General features: G+C 42.9%; 1 protein-coding gene across 1 annotated transcript in view; it reads left to right on the top strand.

The window, feature by feature from the left end:
- Window positions 1–17,737, top strand: part of STAT2 (signal transducer and activator of transcription 2) — a 140,425-nt gene that overhangs the window by 24,813 nt on the left and 97,875 nt on the right. The window contains exons 4-5 of the mRNA XM_069758444.1: window positions 11,213–11,308; window positions 17,150–17,236. Of these exons, the coding sequence (XP_069614545.1) occupies window positions 11,213–11,308; window positions 17,150–17,236 (183 nt within the window). The remainder of the gene's footprint in view (window positions 1–11,212; window positions 11,309–17,149; window positions 17,237–17,737) is intronic.

Below are 17,737 nucleotides of genomic sequence, written 5' to 3'. Positions count from 1 at the left end.
TCCGCAGGTAAAACGCAGTGCCTTTTACCCGCGGATTTTTCAAAAATGGTGCTGAAGAATCTCACACGAATCCGCAACGTGGGCACATAGCCTTAGGGTTAGGGTTGGGTTGGAATTAGGGTTGTGGTTAGGGTTAGGGGTGTGTTGGGGTTAGGGTTGTGGTTAGGGGTGTGTTGGAGTTAGAATTGAGGGGTTTCCACTGTTTAGGCACATCAGGGGGTCTCCAAACGCAACATGGCGCCACCATTGATTCCAGCCAATCTTGTATTCAAAAAGTCAAATGGTGCTCCCTCACTTCCGAGCCCCGACGTGTGCCCAAACAGTGGTTTACCCCCACATATGGGGTACCAGCATACTCAGGATAAACTGCGCAACAATTACTGGGGTCCAATTTCTCCTGTTACCCTTGAGAAAATAAAAAATTGCTTGCTAAAACATCATTTTTGAGGAAAGAAAAATGATTTTTTATTTTCACGGCTCTGCGTTGTAAACGTCTGTGAAGCACTTTGGGGTTCAAAGTGCTCACCACATATCTAGATAAGTTCATTGGGGGGTCTATTTTACAAAATGGGGTCACTTGTGGGGGGTTTCTACTGTTTAGGCACACCAGGGGCTCTGCAAACGCAACGTGACTCCCGCAGAGCATTCCATCAAAGTCTGCATTTCAAAACGTCACTACTTCACTTCCGAGCCCCAGCATGTGCCCAAACAGTGGTTTACCCCCATATATGGGGTATCAGCGTACTTAGGGGAAACTGGACACCAACTTTTGGGGTCAAATTTCTCCTGTTACCCTTGGAAAAATAAAAAATTGCGGGCTAAAAAATCATTTTTGAGAAAAGAAATTTTTTTTATTTTCATGGCTCTGCGTTATAAACTTTTGTGAAGCACTTGAGGGTTCAAAGTGCTCACCACCCATCTAGATTAGTTCCTTTGGGGGTCTAGTTTCCAAAATGGGGTCATTTGTGGGGGATCTCCAATGTTTAGGCACACAGGGGCTCTCCAAACGCGACATGGTGTCCGCTAATGATTGGAACTAATTTTCCATTTAAAAAGCCAAATGGCGTGCCTTCCCTTCTGAGCCTTGCCGTGCGCCCAAACAGTGGTTTACCCCCACATATGGGGTATCTGCGTACTCAGGACAAACTGGACAACAACATTTGGGGTCCAATTTCTCCTATTGCCGTTGGCAAAATAGGAAATTCCAGGCTAAAAAATCATTTTTGAGGAAAGAAAAATTATTTTTTATTTTCATGGCTCTGCGTTATAAACTTCTGTGAAGCTCCTGGGGGTTTAAAGTGCTCAGTATGCATCTAGATAAGTTCCTTGGGGGGTCTAGTTTCCAAAATTGGGTCACTTGTGGGGGAGCTCCTATGTTTAGGCACACAGGGGCTCTCCAAACGCGACATGGTGTCCGCTAACGATGGAGATAATTTTTCATTCAAAAAGTCAAATGGCGCTCCTTCCCTCCCGAGCCTTACCATGTGCCCAAACAGTGGTTTACCCCCACATGTGTGGTATTGGTGTACTCAGGAGAAATTGCCCAACAAATTTTAGGATCCATTTTATCCTGTTGCCCATGTGAAAATGAAAAAATTGAGGCTAAAAGAATTTTTTTGTGAAAAAAAAGTACTTTTTCATTTTTACGGATCAGTTTGTGAAGCACCTGGGGGTTTAAAGTGCTCACTATGCATCTAGATAAGTTCCTTGGGGCGTCTAGTTTCCAAAATGGGGTCACTTGTGGGGGAGCTCCAATTTTTAGGCACACGGGGGCTCTCCAAATGTGACATGGTGTCCGCTAAAGAGTGCAGCCAATTTTTCATTCAAAAAGTCAAATGGCGCTCCTTCCCTTCCAAGCCCTGCCGTGCGCCCAAACAGTGGTTTACCCCCACATATGAGGTATCAGCGTACTCAGGACAAATTGGACAACAACTTTCGTGGTTCAGTTTCTCCTTTTTACCATTGGGAAAATAAAAAAATTGTTGCTGAAAGATCATTTTTGTGACTAAAAAGTTAAATGTTCATTTTTTCCTTCCATGTTGCTTCTGCTGCTGTGAAGCACCTGAAGGGTTAATAAACTTCTGGAATGTGGTTTTGTGCACCTTGAGGGGTGCAGTTTTTAGAATGGTGTCACTTTTGGGTATTTTCAGCCATATAGACCCCTCAAACTGACTTCAAATGTGAGGTGGTCCCTAAAAAAAATGGTTTTGTAAATTTCGTTGTAAAAATGAGAAATCGCTGGTCAAATTTTAACCCTTATAACTTCCTAGCAAAAAAAAATTTTGTTTCCAAAATTGTGCTGATGTAAAGTAGACGTGTGGGAAATGTTATTTATTAACTATTTTGTGTCACATAACTCTCTGGTTTAACAGAATAAAAATTAAAAATGTGAAAATTGCAAAATTTTCAAAATTTTCGCCAAATTTCCGTTTTTATCACAAATAAACACAGAATTTATTGACCTAAATTTACCACTAACATGAAGCCCAATATGTCACGAGAAAACAATCTCAGAATCGCTAGGATCCGTTGAAGCGTTCCCGAGTTATTACCTCATAAAGGGACACTGGTCAGAATTGCAAAAAATGGCAAGGTCTTTAAGGTCAAAATAGGCTGGGTCATGAAGGGGTTAAAACATGATATACCAACGAGCGACAAAAAAAACTGATCGCATCTAACCTAATCTACTTAATAGGTGCAGAAAATCTGCAACATCAAAAGCTCATCGTGGGAACGTAGCCTAAAGCTGTGTGCACACGTTGCAGATTTGGTGCGTATTTTTCTTGCAGATTTGCTAGCAAAACCTGAAGCAATCCTGACACCAGCAAATTGAATGAGAAACATGAAGTGTCATGCACACATTGAGTAGTTTTGGCTTGCCGATTCGTACAGAAAATAATCAGCATGTCAGTTCTCTGTGCGTTTTTGCCCTGCGCTTTTCACCATTTGACTTCATTCAAAAATGCAGGGAAAAAACTTGTGTTTTTTGCAGCTGTGTTTTTCATGCCAAGAGATACACAAATGGTGCAGAAATTTTTGCATTATTATTATTATAGCGCCATTTATTCCATGGCGCTTTACATGTGAGGAGGGGTATACATAATAAAAACAAGTACAATAATCTTGAACAATACAAGTCACAACTGGTACAGGAGGAGAGCGGACCCTGCCCGCGAGGGCTCACAATCTACAAGGGATGGGTGAGGACACACTAGGTGAGGATAGAGCTGGTCATGCCGCGGTTTGGTCGATCAGTGGTTACTGCAGGTTGTAGGCTTGCCGAAAGAGGTAGGTCTTCAGGTTCTTTTTGAAGGTTTCGATGGTAGGTGAAAGTCTGATATGTTGTGGTAGAGAGTTCCAGAGTAGGGGTGATGCGCGAGAGAAATCTTGTATGCGATTGTGGGAAGAGGAGATAAGAGGGGAGTAGAGAAGGAGGTCTTGTGAGGATCGGAGGTTGCGTGCAGGAAAATACCGGGAGACGAGGTCACAGATGTATGGAGGAGACAGGTTGTGGATGGCCTTGTATGTCATGGTTAGGCTTTTGTACTGGAGTCTCTGGGTAATGGGGAGCCAGTGAAGGAATTGACAGAGGGGAGAGGCCGGGGAATAGCGGGGGGACAGGTGGATTAGTCGAGCAGCAGAGTTTAGAATAGAATGGAGGGGTGCGAGTGTTAGAGGGGAGGCCACAGAGCAGGAGGTTACAGTAGTCGAGGCGGGAGATGATGAGGGCATGGACTAGGGTTTTTGCAGATTCTTGGTTTAGGAATGTGCGGATCCATGAAATATTTTTGAGTTGAAGGCGGCAGGAAATGGAAAGGGCTTGGATATGCGGTTTGATGGAGAGATCAGTGTCAAGGATTACCCCGAGGCAGCGAGCTTGTGGGACTGGGGAGAGTGGGCAGCCGTTTACTGTAATGGATAGGTTCGTTGGGGGGGTCGCATGAGATGGGGGAAAGACAATAAATTCTGTTTTGTCCATGTTAAGTTTTAGAAATCTAGCGGAGAAGAAGGATGAAATAGCGGATAGACATTGAGGGATTCTGGTTAGTAGGGTGGTGATGTCTGGTCCAGAGATGTAGATCTGTGTGTCATCAGCATAGAGATGATACTGAAAACCGTGAGATTCTATGAGCTGTCCCAGGCCAAAAGTGTTAATGGAGAGGAGCAGGGGCCCTAGAACTGAACCTTGCGGGACTCCAACAGATAGGGGGCGAGGTGAGGAGGTGGTGTGTGAATGGGAGACGCCGAATGTTCGGTCAGTTAGGTATGACGAGATCCAGGATAGGGCCAAGTCTGTGATGCCAAGGGATCAGAGGGTCTGTAATAATAGGGAATGGTCCACTGTGTCAAAGGCAGAGGACAAGTCCAGGAGGAGGATAGAGTAGTGTCGCTTGCTCTTGGCGGTTAATAGGTCATTGGTGACCTTAGTTAGGGCAGTTTCAGTGGAGTGGTGTGACCGGAAGCCTGATTGTAAGCGGTCAAAGAGGGAGCAGGAAGACAGTACAAGATGGACGTGTTGTTCCAGCAGTTTTGAGGCATAGGGGAGAAGTGATATAGGGCAATAGCTAGATACAGAGGATGGGTCAAGAGAGGGCTTTTTGAGGATAGGTGTGATTGTGATTGATGTTTAAAGCTTGAGGGGAAAACACCAGTTGTTAGTGATAGGTTGAAGAGATGCGTTAGAGTTGGGATCAAGACTGTGGCGAGGTTTGGGATGAAGTGGGAAGGGATCGGGTCAAGTGCACAGGTGGTGAGATGCGATCTTGAGAGTAGAGTGGAGAGTTGATCTTCTGTAATGGTGGAGAAGTTGGTTTTGGAGGTGGAGGGCTGGGTAGTTGGGAGGAAGGGCTCTGGGGGTTGTCGACTAAAACTGTCTCTGATGTTCTCAATCTTCTGCTTGAAAAATGAGGCAAAGTCTTCAGCTGAGATGGGTGGGGAGGGATGAGGTACTGGGGGACGGAGGAGAGAGTTGAAGGTGTTGAATAACTGTTTAGGGTTGTGAGACAGGGAGGATATGAGAGATGAGAAGTAGGTTTGTTTTGCTGTGGCGAGTGTGGTCTTGAAAGTAGTGAGGGACTGTTTGAATGCGATGAAGTGCTCATTAGAGTGGGATCTTTTCCATCTCCGCTCAGCAGCCCTGGAAGCTCGCCTCAGTTCTTTGGTCAGGCTGGTGTGCCAGGGCTGTCTGTTGATTTTGCAAGCTTTGGTATGTGTGAGAGGGGCAAGAGATTCCAAAGCTGCAGCTATTGTGGTGTTATATAGAGCTGCAGCGTCATCCGCATTGTGTAGGGAACTTACAGTCATGGCTAAAAGTATTGACACCCCTGCAATTCTGTCAGATAATACTCAGTTTCTTCCTGAAAATGATAGCAAACACAAATTCTTTGGTATTATGATCTTCATTTAATTTGTCTTAAATGAAAAAACACAAAAGAGAATGAAGCAAAAAGCAAAACATTGATAATTTCACACAAAACTCCAAAAGTGGGCCAGACAAAAGTATTGACACCCTCAGCCTAATTCTTGGTTGCACAACCTTAAGCCAAAATAACTGCGACCAACCGCTTCCGGTAACCATCAATGAGTTTCTTACAATGCTCTGCTGGAATTTTAGACCATTCTTCTTTGACAAACTGCTCCAGGTCCCTGATATTTGAAGGGTGCCTTTTCCAAACTGCCATTTTTAGATCTCTCCACAGGTGTTCTATGGGATTCAGGTCTGGACTCATTGCTGGCCACCTTAGAAGTCTCCAGTGCTTTCTCTCAAACCATTTTCTAGTGCTTTTTGAAGTGTGTTTTGGGTCATTGTCCTGCTGGAATACCCGTGACCTCTGAGGGAGACCCAGCTTTCTCATACTGGGCCCTACATTATGCTGCAAAATTTGTTGGTAGTCTTCAGACTTCATAATGCCATGCACACGGTCAATCAGTCCAGTGCCAGAGGCAGCAAATCAACCCCAAAATATCAGGGAACCTCCACCATGTTTGACTGTAGGGACCGTGTTCTTTTCTTTGAATGCCTCTTTTTTTCTCCTGTAAACCCTATGTTGATGCCTTTGCCCAAAAAGCTCTACTTTTGTCTCATCTGACCAGAGAACATTCTTTCAAAACGTTTTAGGCTTTTTCAGGTAAGTTTTGGCAAACTCTAGCCAGCCTGGCTTTTTTATGTCTCGGGGTAAGAAGTGGGGTCTTCCTGGGTCTCCTACCATACAGTCCCTTTTCATTCAGACGTCGACGGATAGTACGGGTTGACACTGGTGTACCCTTGGACTGCAGGGCAGCTTGAACTTGTTTAGATGTTAGTCGAGGTTCTTTATCCAACATCCGCACAATCTTGCGTTGCAATCTCTTGTCAATTTTTCTTTTCCGTCCACATCTAGGGAGGTTAGCCACAGTGCCATGGGATTTAAACTTCTTGATGACACTGCGCATGGTAGACACAGGAACATTCAAGTCTTTGGAGATGGACTTGTAGCCTTGAGATTGCTCATGCTTCCTCACAATTTGGTTTCTCAAGTCCTCAGACAGTTCTTTGGTCTTCTTTCTTTACTCCATGCTCAATGTGGTACACACAAGGACACAGGACAGAGGTTGAGTCAACTTTAATCCATGTCAACTGGCTGCAAGTGTGATTTAGTTATTGCCAAATTAGAGAAGCATCACATGATTTTTCGAACAGTGCCAATACTTTTGTCCACCCCCTTTTTTATGTTTGGTGTGGAATTATATCCAATTTGGCTTTAGAACAATTCTTTTTGTGTTTTTTTATTTAAGACAAATTAAATGAAGATAATACCAAACAATTTGTGTTTGCAATCATTTTCAGGAAGAAAATGAGTATTATCTGACAGAATTGCAGGGGTGTCAATACTTTTGGCCATGACTGTATGTCTGTGCGAGGGAGGAGGGATTCAGAGAGTGAGTGTAGATCAAGGTGTTTTAAGATTTTTGCGAGGGTGTACAAGTTTGTGGGGTGAAGATTGTAGACAAGGAGAGGGAAGAGAATGTGAGTAGATTGTGGTCAGGAAGAGGTGTGTTAGAGAGGTTAGATAGGGAGCAGAGGTGGGTGAAGATGAGGCCTAGTGTGTGACAATCTTTGTGAGTGGCTGCAGAAGACCATTGAGTGAGAGATAGAAGTTTAGTGGCGGCTGAGAGAGAAGTGTCAATGGGGATGTTGAAGTTGCCCATGATGATAGTGGGGATGTCCGCAGAAAGGAAATGAAGTAGCAAGGTGGTGAAGTGGTCAAAGAAGGTGGTGGCTGGCCCTGGGGGGCGGTAAATGACAGCCAGTTGGAGGGGGAGTAGATGCATGTGTGCACATAGCCTCAAAATTGTTTTGATGGGTTCCCTTTAAATACTTGGCGTCATATGAAGCCTGCATAGTTTAAGAGAAGTAAAAGCCTTAATATAACATGATATAAACAGCAAGATGATCTTGCATAATACAGTTATATGAAAAAGTTTTGGCACCCCTATTAATCTTAAGCTTAATGTTTTATAAAAATTGTTTTTTTTGCAACAGCTATTTCAGTTGCATATATCTAATAACTGTTGGACACAGTAATGTTTCTGCCTTGAAATGAGGTTTATTGTACGAACAGAATATGTGCAATCTGCATTCAAACCAAATTTGACAGGTGCATAAGTATGGACACCCCACCAGAAAAGTGACATTAATATTTAGTAGATCCTCCTTTTGCAAAAATAACAGCCTCTAGTCGCTTCCTGTAGCTTTTAAGGAGTTCCTGGATGAAGGTATTTTTGACCATTCCTCTTTACAAAACAATTCCAGTTCAGTTAAGTTTGATGGTCGCCGGGCATGGACAGCCCTCTTCAAATGATCCCACAGATGTTCAATGATATTCAGGTCTGGGGACTGGGATGGCCATTCCAGAACAGTGTAATTGTTCCTCTGCATGAATGCCTGAGTAGATTTGGAGCGGTGTTTTGGATCATTGTCTTGCTGAAAGATCCATCCCCTGCGTAACTTCAACTTTGTCACTGATTCATGAACATTATTGTCAAGAATCTGCTGATACTGAGAGGAATCCATGCGTCCCTCAACTTTAACAAGATTCCCGGTGCCGGCATTCGCCACACAGCCCCAAAGCATGATGGAACCTCCACCAAATTTTACTGTGAGTAGCAAGTGTTTTTCTTGGAATGCTGTTTTTTTTTTTACCGCCATGCATAACACCTTTTTACATGACCAAACAACTCAATCTTGGTTTCATCAGTCCACAGGACCTTCTTCCAAAAAGAAATTGGCTTCTCCAAATGTGCTTTTGCATACCTCAGCCGACTGTTTGTGGCGTGCTTGCAGAAACGGCTTCTTTCGCATCACTCTCCCATACAGCTTCTCCTTGTGCAAAGTGCGTTGTATAGTTGACCGATGCACAGTGACACCATCTGCAGCAAGTTGATGCTGCAGCTCTCTGGAGGTGGTCTGAGGATTGTCCTTGACTGATCTCACCATTCTTCTCTGCCTTTCTGATGTTTTTCTTGGCCTGCCACTTCTGGCCTTAACAAGAACTGTACCTGTGTTCTTCCATTTCCTTACTATGTTCCTCACAGTGGAAATTGACAGGTTAAATCTCTGAGACAGCTTTTTGTATCCTTCCCCTGAACAACTATGTTGAATAATCTTTGTTTTCAGATCATTAGACAGTTGTTTTGAGGAGCCCATGATGCCACTCTTCAGAGGAGATTCAAACAGGAGAACAACTTGCAAGTGGCCACTTTAAGTAGCTTTTCTCATGATTGCATACACCTGGCTATGAAGTTCAAAGCTCAGTGAGGTTAGAAAACCAAAAAAAGTGCTTTAGTAAGTCAGTAAAAAGTAGGTAGGAGTATTTAAAACAAGAAAATGATAAGGGTGCCCATACTTATGCACCTGTCAAATTTTGTTTGAATGCAGATTGCACATTTTCTGTTAGTACAATAAACCTCATTTCAAGGCAGAAACATTACTGTGTCCAACAGTTATTAGATATATGAAACTGAAATAGCTGTTGCAAAAAAACAATTTTTATAAAACATTAAGCTTAAGATTAATAGGGGTGCCCAAACTTTTTCATATAACTGTAGATATGACTAGGTTATGAACTCTAATTTTTTTTTTTTTTTGTGTATGTCATTTTCGTTGCTGCAAAAAAAGTGGAAAAGACAAAGTGAAACTGATTTGCTATTAACACTTCAAGAGTCACCCGGTTGATGGTGTTTGGGTGAAGTGTCATGCATGTTGTCCTTGATTGATTGAAGTCCAACAAGCTAGGATAGTTTATTCCAAGCCAGTTCTGGTGGCATCAGGCTCATTTGCAGTGAAAAGGGAGTGTAATGGCCTCAAATTCATCTGTGCAGGTACCAAAACTGACTTGGAATGAGATATCCTGCTTTCGGCACCTCGGTCAAGCTTGAGGGGGCATTGCACTGCATGCCTCTACCTGGGTGGCACCGCCCAGATGATACACAATTTATATGGGGAGATGTTGAAAGCCTTTCCAAAGATTCATAATGTTATGGTGGTGGATCATTTATGAAAATTAAGTGAAGGGTTTCCTTAAAACAATTGTCAGTTTCTAAAAAAAATGTTCTTAAAAGGATGTGCTGGTTTAATTAAATAAAGTTTATTCATTGTATGATGAAAAGGTGTATACTTTCAAAACATTTTCAAGACCCCCGCTGGCAATTATCCAATAGAAATATTGAATGTTTGCCACCATTGGACAGAAATTTTTTTTTTCCAGATGACCACATACATTATTGGCTTGTTAGGACACGTTCACACACAGAAGATTTACTGCAGGCAATTTATACTACTGAAAATCCATTAATCTGAATGCGGTTGTTTTGTGTTTGGATTTCTGCAAACCCCAATGCTCATGAATAGGACAGTGCCAGAAAGTATTGCAACATGACTGCTGTGTGTAAATTGATCCTTCGGCCATGTGCACTCAGCAGTACATTGTGAAATCAGTATTATATGTCTGTCAAAATCAGGAGGGAAAGCAGAGAGTAAATGTATAATGGAAAGATGCTCACTAGTGATGAGTTAACCCATGGATGTTCAAGTTTGGCGGGTTCAGCCGATCATCTTTAAAAAAAAAAAAAGTTCAGTTTAGGTACCAGAACGGTACCCGAATCCCAGTCAAATGACTACGGACCTGAACATCTGTTGTTTCCCACTCTGTCATCTGCATGACAGTGCAGCAAACATGGGCTCTGGTCAATGGTAAGTTCATTACCGCCAGTCAGAGCTGTGGTTACGACGGTGACAGATGGCTGCTTGAGCACAGGTGTCAGCTGATGAGAGAGTACTACTCTCATCAGCCTATTCCTGCTGTCGCTGATAAAAGACAGATAATGAAATAATGTGAAGATAATCCACAGTGTCCCATGACAATATGGATGATTTTGAACTTTAAACTCTGGTGAACTTTCTTACAGCAGCTCAGAGCTAGACACTGCAATAGCGGTTATGCTCCTGTCAGTGTGAGCCGGCTGGCGGGGAGAGCGGTCACTGATGTGACTGCTGTCCAAATCATCCAGATTGTCCTGGGACAGTATGGATTATCTTCACATCGGACAGGTGAGGGATATGGTTGTTTATTATTTTTCTTTTCCGGGGTTCAGTTGAATAGGTGTAAAGGGGAGTATAACTGCATTTGTACTTCAAATAAAGGAGTTTGTGACATTATTTCAATTAAAAGGATTTTATTCTGGCTGTGTCTTCTTTACAATCAAACTACGGGATTAGTAATGAGAACGTCTTATAGACGCCTCTCCATTATTAACCTCTGAGCTATAAAACAGCTGACATCAACCCCATAACCATTACCCCACTAGCCACCACATCATTAATGCGTCTATTGTAGGGCTGCTATTTTTAGGCCGCGGTGGGCCTTACCAGTCTAAGAATACTAGCCCCCAGCTGTTTACTTTAGCTTGGCTGGTTGTCAAAAACCGGTGGGGCCCCAAATTTTTCTGTTTACGTTCATTCATCTCTATTCCTCACCTCTTCTCTCTTTTGGAATCTCTCTTGGTTTTACCTTCTATCTACAGATGCATAATGCGAAGAAGAAGAATACTGCCGTGTGAATATGCCGTGGCTAACATCCTCATACTCATTTTCTTTTTTTCATTGAGCCCAAGAATATAAATTTATATTTACTAACTTGGCGTTTTTTGTTTTTTTTTGTTGCTGTTGTTGCAGAGTGAGTACCAGGAAAACCCACAGCATCTAGCAGAATTGATCCTTGCACTTCTACAAAAGGAGAAGCAGATTCTTTCAGAATCCCAGGATACAAAGGCATGGTTTACTTCATTTGTGGAAATTTCAAAATAAAAAATTAACTGAATTTCCAAAATCTTCCTAGTCTACTTCAGGGATCCCCAACTAGTAGCTCTGGAGCATTAGCACTAGGCCTATCAAACAACCATGAAGAGCAGGTCTACAGATGGTGACGTTTGGGAGTTAAACTCACAGAGGATTAGATCTGGGTGCGCATGTACCAGGCTTGGGATTGGTGGGATAAATTAAGTAAAGGCCCCTTCACATTAAGCGACGCTGCAGCGATACCGACAACGATCCGGATCGCTGCAGCGTCGCTGTTTGGTCGCTGGAGAGCTGTCACACAGACAGCTCTCCAGCGACCAACGATCCCGAGGTCCCCGGTAACCAGGGTAAACATCGGGTAACTAAGCACAGGGCCGAGCTTAGTAACCCGATGTTTACCCTGGATACCATGCTAAAAGTAAAAAAAAAACAAACACTAGATACTTACCTACCGCTGTCTGTCCCCGGCGCTGCGCTCTGCTTCTCTGCTCTCCTCCTGTACTGGCTGTGAGCCGGAAAGCAGAGCGGTGACGTCACCGCTCTGCTTTCCGGCTCACAGCCAGTACAGGAGGAGTGCAGAGCACAGCGCCGGGGACAGACGGCTGTAGGTAAGTATCTAGTGTTTGTTTTTTTTTACTTTTAGCATGGTATCCAGGGTAAACATCAGGTTACTAAGCGCGGCCCTGCGCTTAGTTACCCGATGTTTACCCTGGTTACCAGTGAAGACATCGCTGGATCGGTGTCACACACGCCGATCCAGCGATGTCAGCAGGAGTCCAGCGACGAAATAAAGTTCTGGACTTTATTCAGCGACCAACGATCTTCCAGCAGGGGCCTGATCGTTGGTCGCTGTCACGCATAACGATTTCATTAACGATATCGTTGCTACGTCACAAATAGCAACGATATCGTTAACAATATCGTTATGTGTGAAGGTACCTTAAGTGCTATTGGAGATGGGATGATACTGTCAGATAGAGATAGTGATTGAGATGGACATGATAGTGTGGTGGGAGTGCTTGATGGGAGAATACCCAATGGGGTAAGGTGTTATTTCTGTGGGGAAGCTTTGAAGGTCAATATACCGCTAATGCGGGCTCTCTGTGTCACTACTGTGGAGGATATAGATAATTGGTCTGCACACTTTTGAGATAAATTGGTGGTGCTGGTATAGTGGACGAGAGTCCCAAATACTAGTAGCTTAGAAATATACCGCACCCACAAGTGGAATATCATGCAAAGTATGAACAATTTATTGTGTACATAAATAACATGTCATCACTGTACAAATACAAATTATAAAGCGATGCAAACAAATGACATTTCGGACCCTCCGAGTCCTTAATCATATATCGCTGTGGAAAAAAGAAAGAAAAACATACCATCTATATACAAATATGAAATTTACAAAGAATAACAACAGGCTCATAATAACAGGTACACAACAAGTAAATAAACCAAAAAATAATAATAGCCCCGAAGTCCAAATTCAAAAGGTAGGGAAATAACACCAGTTCCAAGCTGTGTATGTATAAATCACCAAAAACCATACATGAGTGAGGAGAGAGCAATACGAGGTTACCTTTCATAAAGTGATGAGTGGTAAATGAGCACACTCAAGAGGAAGGAATAAATGTATTCAGTTCGTTTCCTGTGGGGAATAGTGTGGCGATTAGAAAAAGCTATTTGCAATGGTCAGGAGGGAGGAGTAAAATAATAATCCGTTACCTAGAAACGCGGTACACTGTATTTGTATGGGGAATATGTCCCATAAGGTTGAACCTGTAAAGTTATTAAAAAGCGATATGTGGTATGTCCGAGACCGGTAATAGTCCCCGAGTTATGGGCCCATATAGGTGCAAGTATTACCTTAAATGTCCGTCAGAGGAAAGCTGCGCTCCCTTGCCCTGCTTATGCTGTGTGTGCCTTTGCCGGTAATGGAGGCGTTTATACCTCCATGTGGATGCTATGGGCAGGAAGGTTCCTCCTACCGGAAGTGACGAAGGTCCGTCAGAGGTGCGTGGTGTACTGGCGCCCTGGTTGTTAGGGACGCCAGTACTCTGTACCGCTGATAGGGGGAAGCAGCGCATGCGTGGAAAGCGCTGGCTGCTTATGCCTAGGTAGTTAGGAACGCTAGTATCTCGTGCCGCTGATAGGGGGAGGCGGCGCATGTGCAGAAAGCACTTGTGTCATGGCCGCTTGTGCCCTGGTTGTAAGGGACGCCAGTAAGAAGAGGCGGCGCGTGCGTAAAGAGCTTATGTCCCGGTCGCTATATAGAGAACGCAGAGACATCTAGTGTAGATGTGGGGCCTGTGCCCTGGGATGCCCTGTCGCATATTGCTGATCGGGAGAAACACAAGAGCTGTCAGTGTCCTAACCGCTATGGAGGTGCCCTGTTGGAGCCTACCTGTCTGCCAATGTGCATATGTATACAGGTACCACTGTGACCCCCCTGTCTCCATGAATACAAATGTACAAAAATCATGAAATAGCCTAGTCGGTGTATCCCAGATCTGACTAATGTGGGTCTGTGAAATTGTACTGGTGAATATCAATTGATTAATATTATCTAGGAAAAAGTATAGTGCTAAAAGGAGATCCTAGTCTGGCACTCATTATATATGAACATAGTGTCTTATAAATAGCGGAACCAAAAAGTAAAAAAATAAAAGTAAAAAAAATAATAAAATAAGAATAAATAGATCAAAAGGTAGAAAATAATAATAAACTACAAGGTAGATGAATGCAAATGAGAAAAACAATTGAATGAAAAATAAAAAAATAAAAAATAATAATGAAAAAATAAAAAAAATGAAGAAAAAAATTGTAAAAAAATAAATAAAAAAATTCGGAAATAAAGATAACTAGGGGATAGAAATAAAATATAAAAGTAAAAAATGAAATACAAAGGTAAAAGGAAAAAATTAAATAAAGAAATAGACGCAAACCAGGAAAATAATAAAAAAATTCATAAAAATATAAAAAAAGGAAAATTAAAAATAAAGTAAATAAAAACGAAAAAATTGAAAGAAAATATAAAAAAATGAAAAAGTGGTTGAAAGTCCTGATTTTACGGAACACGGACTCACCATTGGAGGATCAAAGTCAGTGTGTCTGGAAATTAAAAAGAAGAAACAGTTAGTGACCCATAAGACAATCTAATTCACACATGCCAATCTATTTCTCTATTAAGACCTCTGGGTTCCAGGGTATCCAGCGTGTATATCCAATATGTTTCTCTTTGCTTTAAAAGCTTAATATGGTCCCCCCCCTCTCCTGGGACGTGCTACCTGTTCCACAACCTGGAAGCGTAACTGTGCCACTGAATGCTTGAATTGAGAAGTGGTCGGGCAGTGGGAGCCAGTTCTTACCACAACGGATTGTGGACTTGTGGCTCGCTATTCGATCCCGAACATGTTGAGTGGTCTCCCCAACATATAGAAGACCACACAGGCACTTAATCACATAAATTACGAAATTTGAGTTACATGTGAAATAACCCCTAATGGGGTAACTCTTGCCTGTCCTGGGATGAGTTATGTTTTCTGCCTTGGTGACATTAGAGCAGGCGGCACAACTCAAACATGGAAAAGTGCCGATACGTCTGTTGCCGAAGAATCTCTGTGCGGTTTCCGTACGTGCGCTTCCCACGTCAGCCCGAACTACCGAGTCCCTGATATTGGTGGGTCTCCGAGTGCAGATTAGTGCTGGTACACTGAATGATTCAATGCTGGGATATGATTTTGAGAGGAGTGACCAATGTTTTTTAATAATGGAGTATACCTTTGGCATGCAAGGATGATACGTATGTACGAACGGAATTCTCTGAGTCTGGCAGGAAACTGGAGCAGGGGATGGTGGGGTTATTGCTCGTCTTCTCTCTTTTTCTAATAGCCCGGCAGGATACTGTCTCTCCCTGAATTTGTTCACCATCCCGTCCAGCCTGGTGTTTCTAGTATCAGGGTCCGTAACTATACGTGAAATTCTAGTGAATTGAGATCGTGGCAGACTGTCTCTTGTGGCTCTAGGGTGACAGCTGGAATAGTGCAACAAATTGTTGCAGTCAGTCGGCTTATTGTAGAGGTCGAGTGTAAGTAGTCCCGTGGTGTCCTTAAGCACTAGAGTGTCAAGAAAAGGTATCTCCCTCGTATTGTATTGGATAGTGAATTTTAATTCCGGGATAGTAGAGTTGAGAACCTCGTGAAACTCTTTTAGTAAGTCAAGGGTCCCCGTCCAGATCAAAAATATATCATCGATATACCGGCGATATATCACAGCATGTTGTATAAAGAGAGCATTCCCAAAAACGTGTTCTGTCTCAAATTTGTCCATAAATGCATTAGCGTATGCAGGCGCTACGTGGGACCCCATAGCGGTCCCACGTTTCTGGACATAGAAGATGTCCTCGTATAGGAAAAAGTTTTCATATAGGACAATTTTGAGTAAGTCCATACAGAGATGGATGGATCCATCTGAGAGGTCTGATGTAGAAAGAAGGGATCTAGTGGCCTCCATACCCCTAATATGTGCAATCGACGTGTAGAGGCTGTTCACATCTAGTGTGACTAGCCAACTCTCTGGGGGTATTGCCCCCAATTCTTTAATAATCCATATGAAGTGTCCTGTATCCAAAAGGAAGGACCTAGTTGTCTTAATTAGTGGTGTCATTACTTTCTCAAGAAAGATGGAAAGTGGCGATAGAATCGAATCTGTAGATGCTACAATCGGTCTACCCGGGGGATCTATAAGTGACTTATGTATTTTGGGTAATATATAGAACACCGGTGTTATGGGGTGAAGGTTGGAGAGAAATGTAGCAGTTTTTTTTGTCTATGACCCCTTTGTCTAAGTAGTGTGTAGTTACCTCCTTGATTTTAGATCTAATCTCTGTAGTAGGATCTTTTTGGATAACCTTATAGGTATCACTGTCGGACAGTTGGCGATGGATTTCTTGGGAATATGATACACGATCCATCACCACAATCGCACCACCCTTGTCGGCTGGTTTAATTATGATGCGTTTGTTATCACGCAGGGACCTCAGAGCTACCTTCTCGCTTTGTGAAAGATTGGAATGGGTAGGATAAAAACCTAATTTGTGCTCATGTGAGAGCATTTTTATCTCCCGATCAACAAGTTCGATAAAGGTTTCTGTCGCATGGTGTGAGCGTGGTGGTTGGAACTGGCTTGGGACACGGAGGCCGAGCGATGAAATTGACATATCTGACTTAGTAGTGTCACTTATTAGGGATATGCCACGATCCATGACTGACTTCAGGGCCGGCTGTCATTCAATGCTGTGGTCGCAGTTATTGCCGACACTCAGCACACAGAGCGGTGGCGGAACCAGCACCACCCCACCTCCATAACTGGAATGCTGCCATTCATTTCCTTCCGGAAGTGGGGGTCTAAGTGCCTGCTCCGGGAAGGCTTAGAAGACTATTAACCCGCAGATTAACCCCATATTTGCAGGTAAACAATATTTTTTTTTCACGATACAGGTTGCCTTTAAAGTTGAGAGTTTGCACTTTAACCTAACATTGACTATATAACTGTATCTTGAATAGGTTTTGGTGAATGGCTAAAATGCCCAAACACTTCTGCACCTAACAGTGTTAGGTTTTATAAGCTTTTAAGAAATAAAATAATTTTGGATATCTGTTTTGGACCGTATAAAATAAATGTAAAACCTACCAACATTTTCCACTTCTGGTTTCCTGTGTATAATATTGATGTAAGTGTAGGAAGTGAACAATAATGATGAAGGATGTGAGGAGCTACATCTTATTTATCTTCATCTCTCTATAATCGCAGAGTGGACTGCAAGTTCAGTTACCAATGGAGACAGTGCAGCAAAGTAAAATCGAGCAGCGCTCGAATGAAGCAAAAGAAAAGGTTATGGTAAGAGGATGGCCTACAGTTCACATCAATATCATGATGGTAGTGTCACGCTATGGCGGTTTTCAGTAAGGAAGGAGGACCTCAAACTGTCCCTGGAACCTTAACTATCCCTGTCCCAGGGGTACTCTTTAAGCTAGAGAGGCCTAAGTCTCTGACCTTACGATGCTCCTGTTAAACCTCATCTGTCCCCTCCCTGGCCCCATGAGGCATGGGACAGAAATGTAAGGTAAACAAGAATCAGACATAAGGAATAACAAAATCTCTATCATACAAAAGCACTAACCAACAATAGGGAGGAGGATAGGGACAGGGAGGAATATACTAAATGGGAACAGGGACTTGGAGATAAACACGTACTACAGCAAACCACAGAACACTACTACAACAACTCTACTCCAACCACTTAGCCTTAGCACACAGCACAGGAAGACAAATCTTTCACCAGCAGGGGCAAGGTCTGACCAGTTTTATAGGAAGAGGTAATGACCACATGAGAAGCAA

Source organism: Ranitomeya imitator, chromosome 3 (genome assembly GCF_032444005.1).
Source record: "Ranitomeya imitator isolate aRanImi1 chromosome 3, aRanImi1.pri, whole genome shotgun sequence".
Lineage (NCBI taxonomy): Eukaryota > Metazoa > Chordata > Amphibia > Anura > Dendrobatidae > Ranitomeya > Ranitomeya imitator.
Note: the sequence above shows the minus strand (reverse complement) of the source record. Positions and strands in the feature narration are given on the sequence as shown.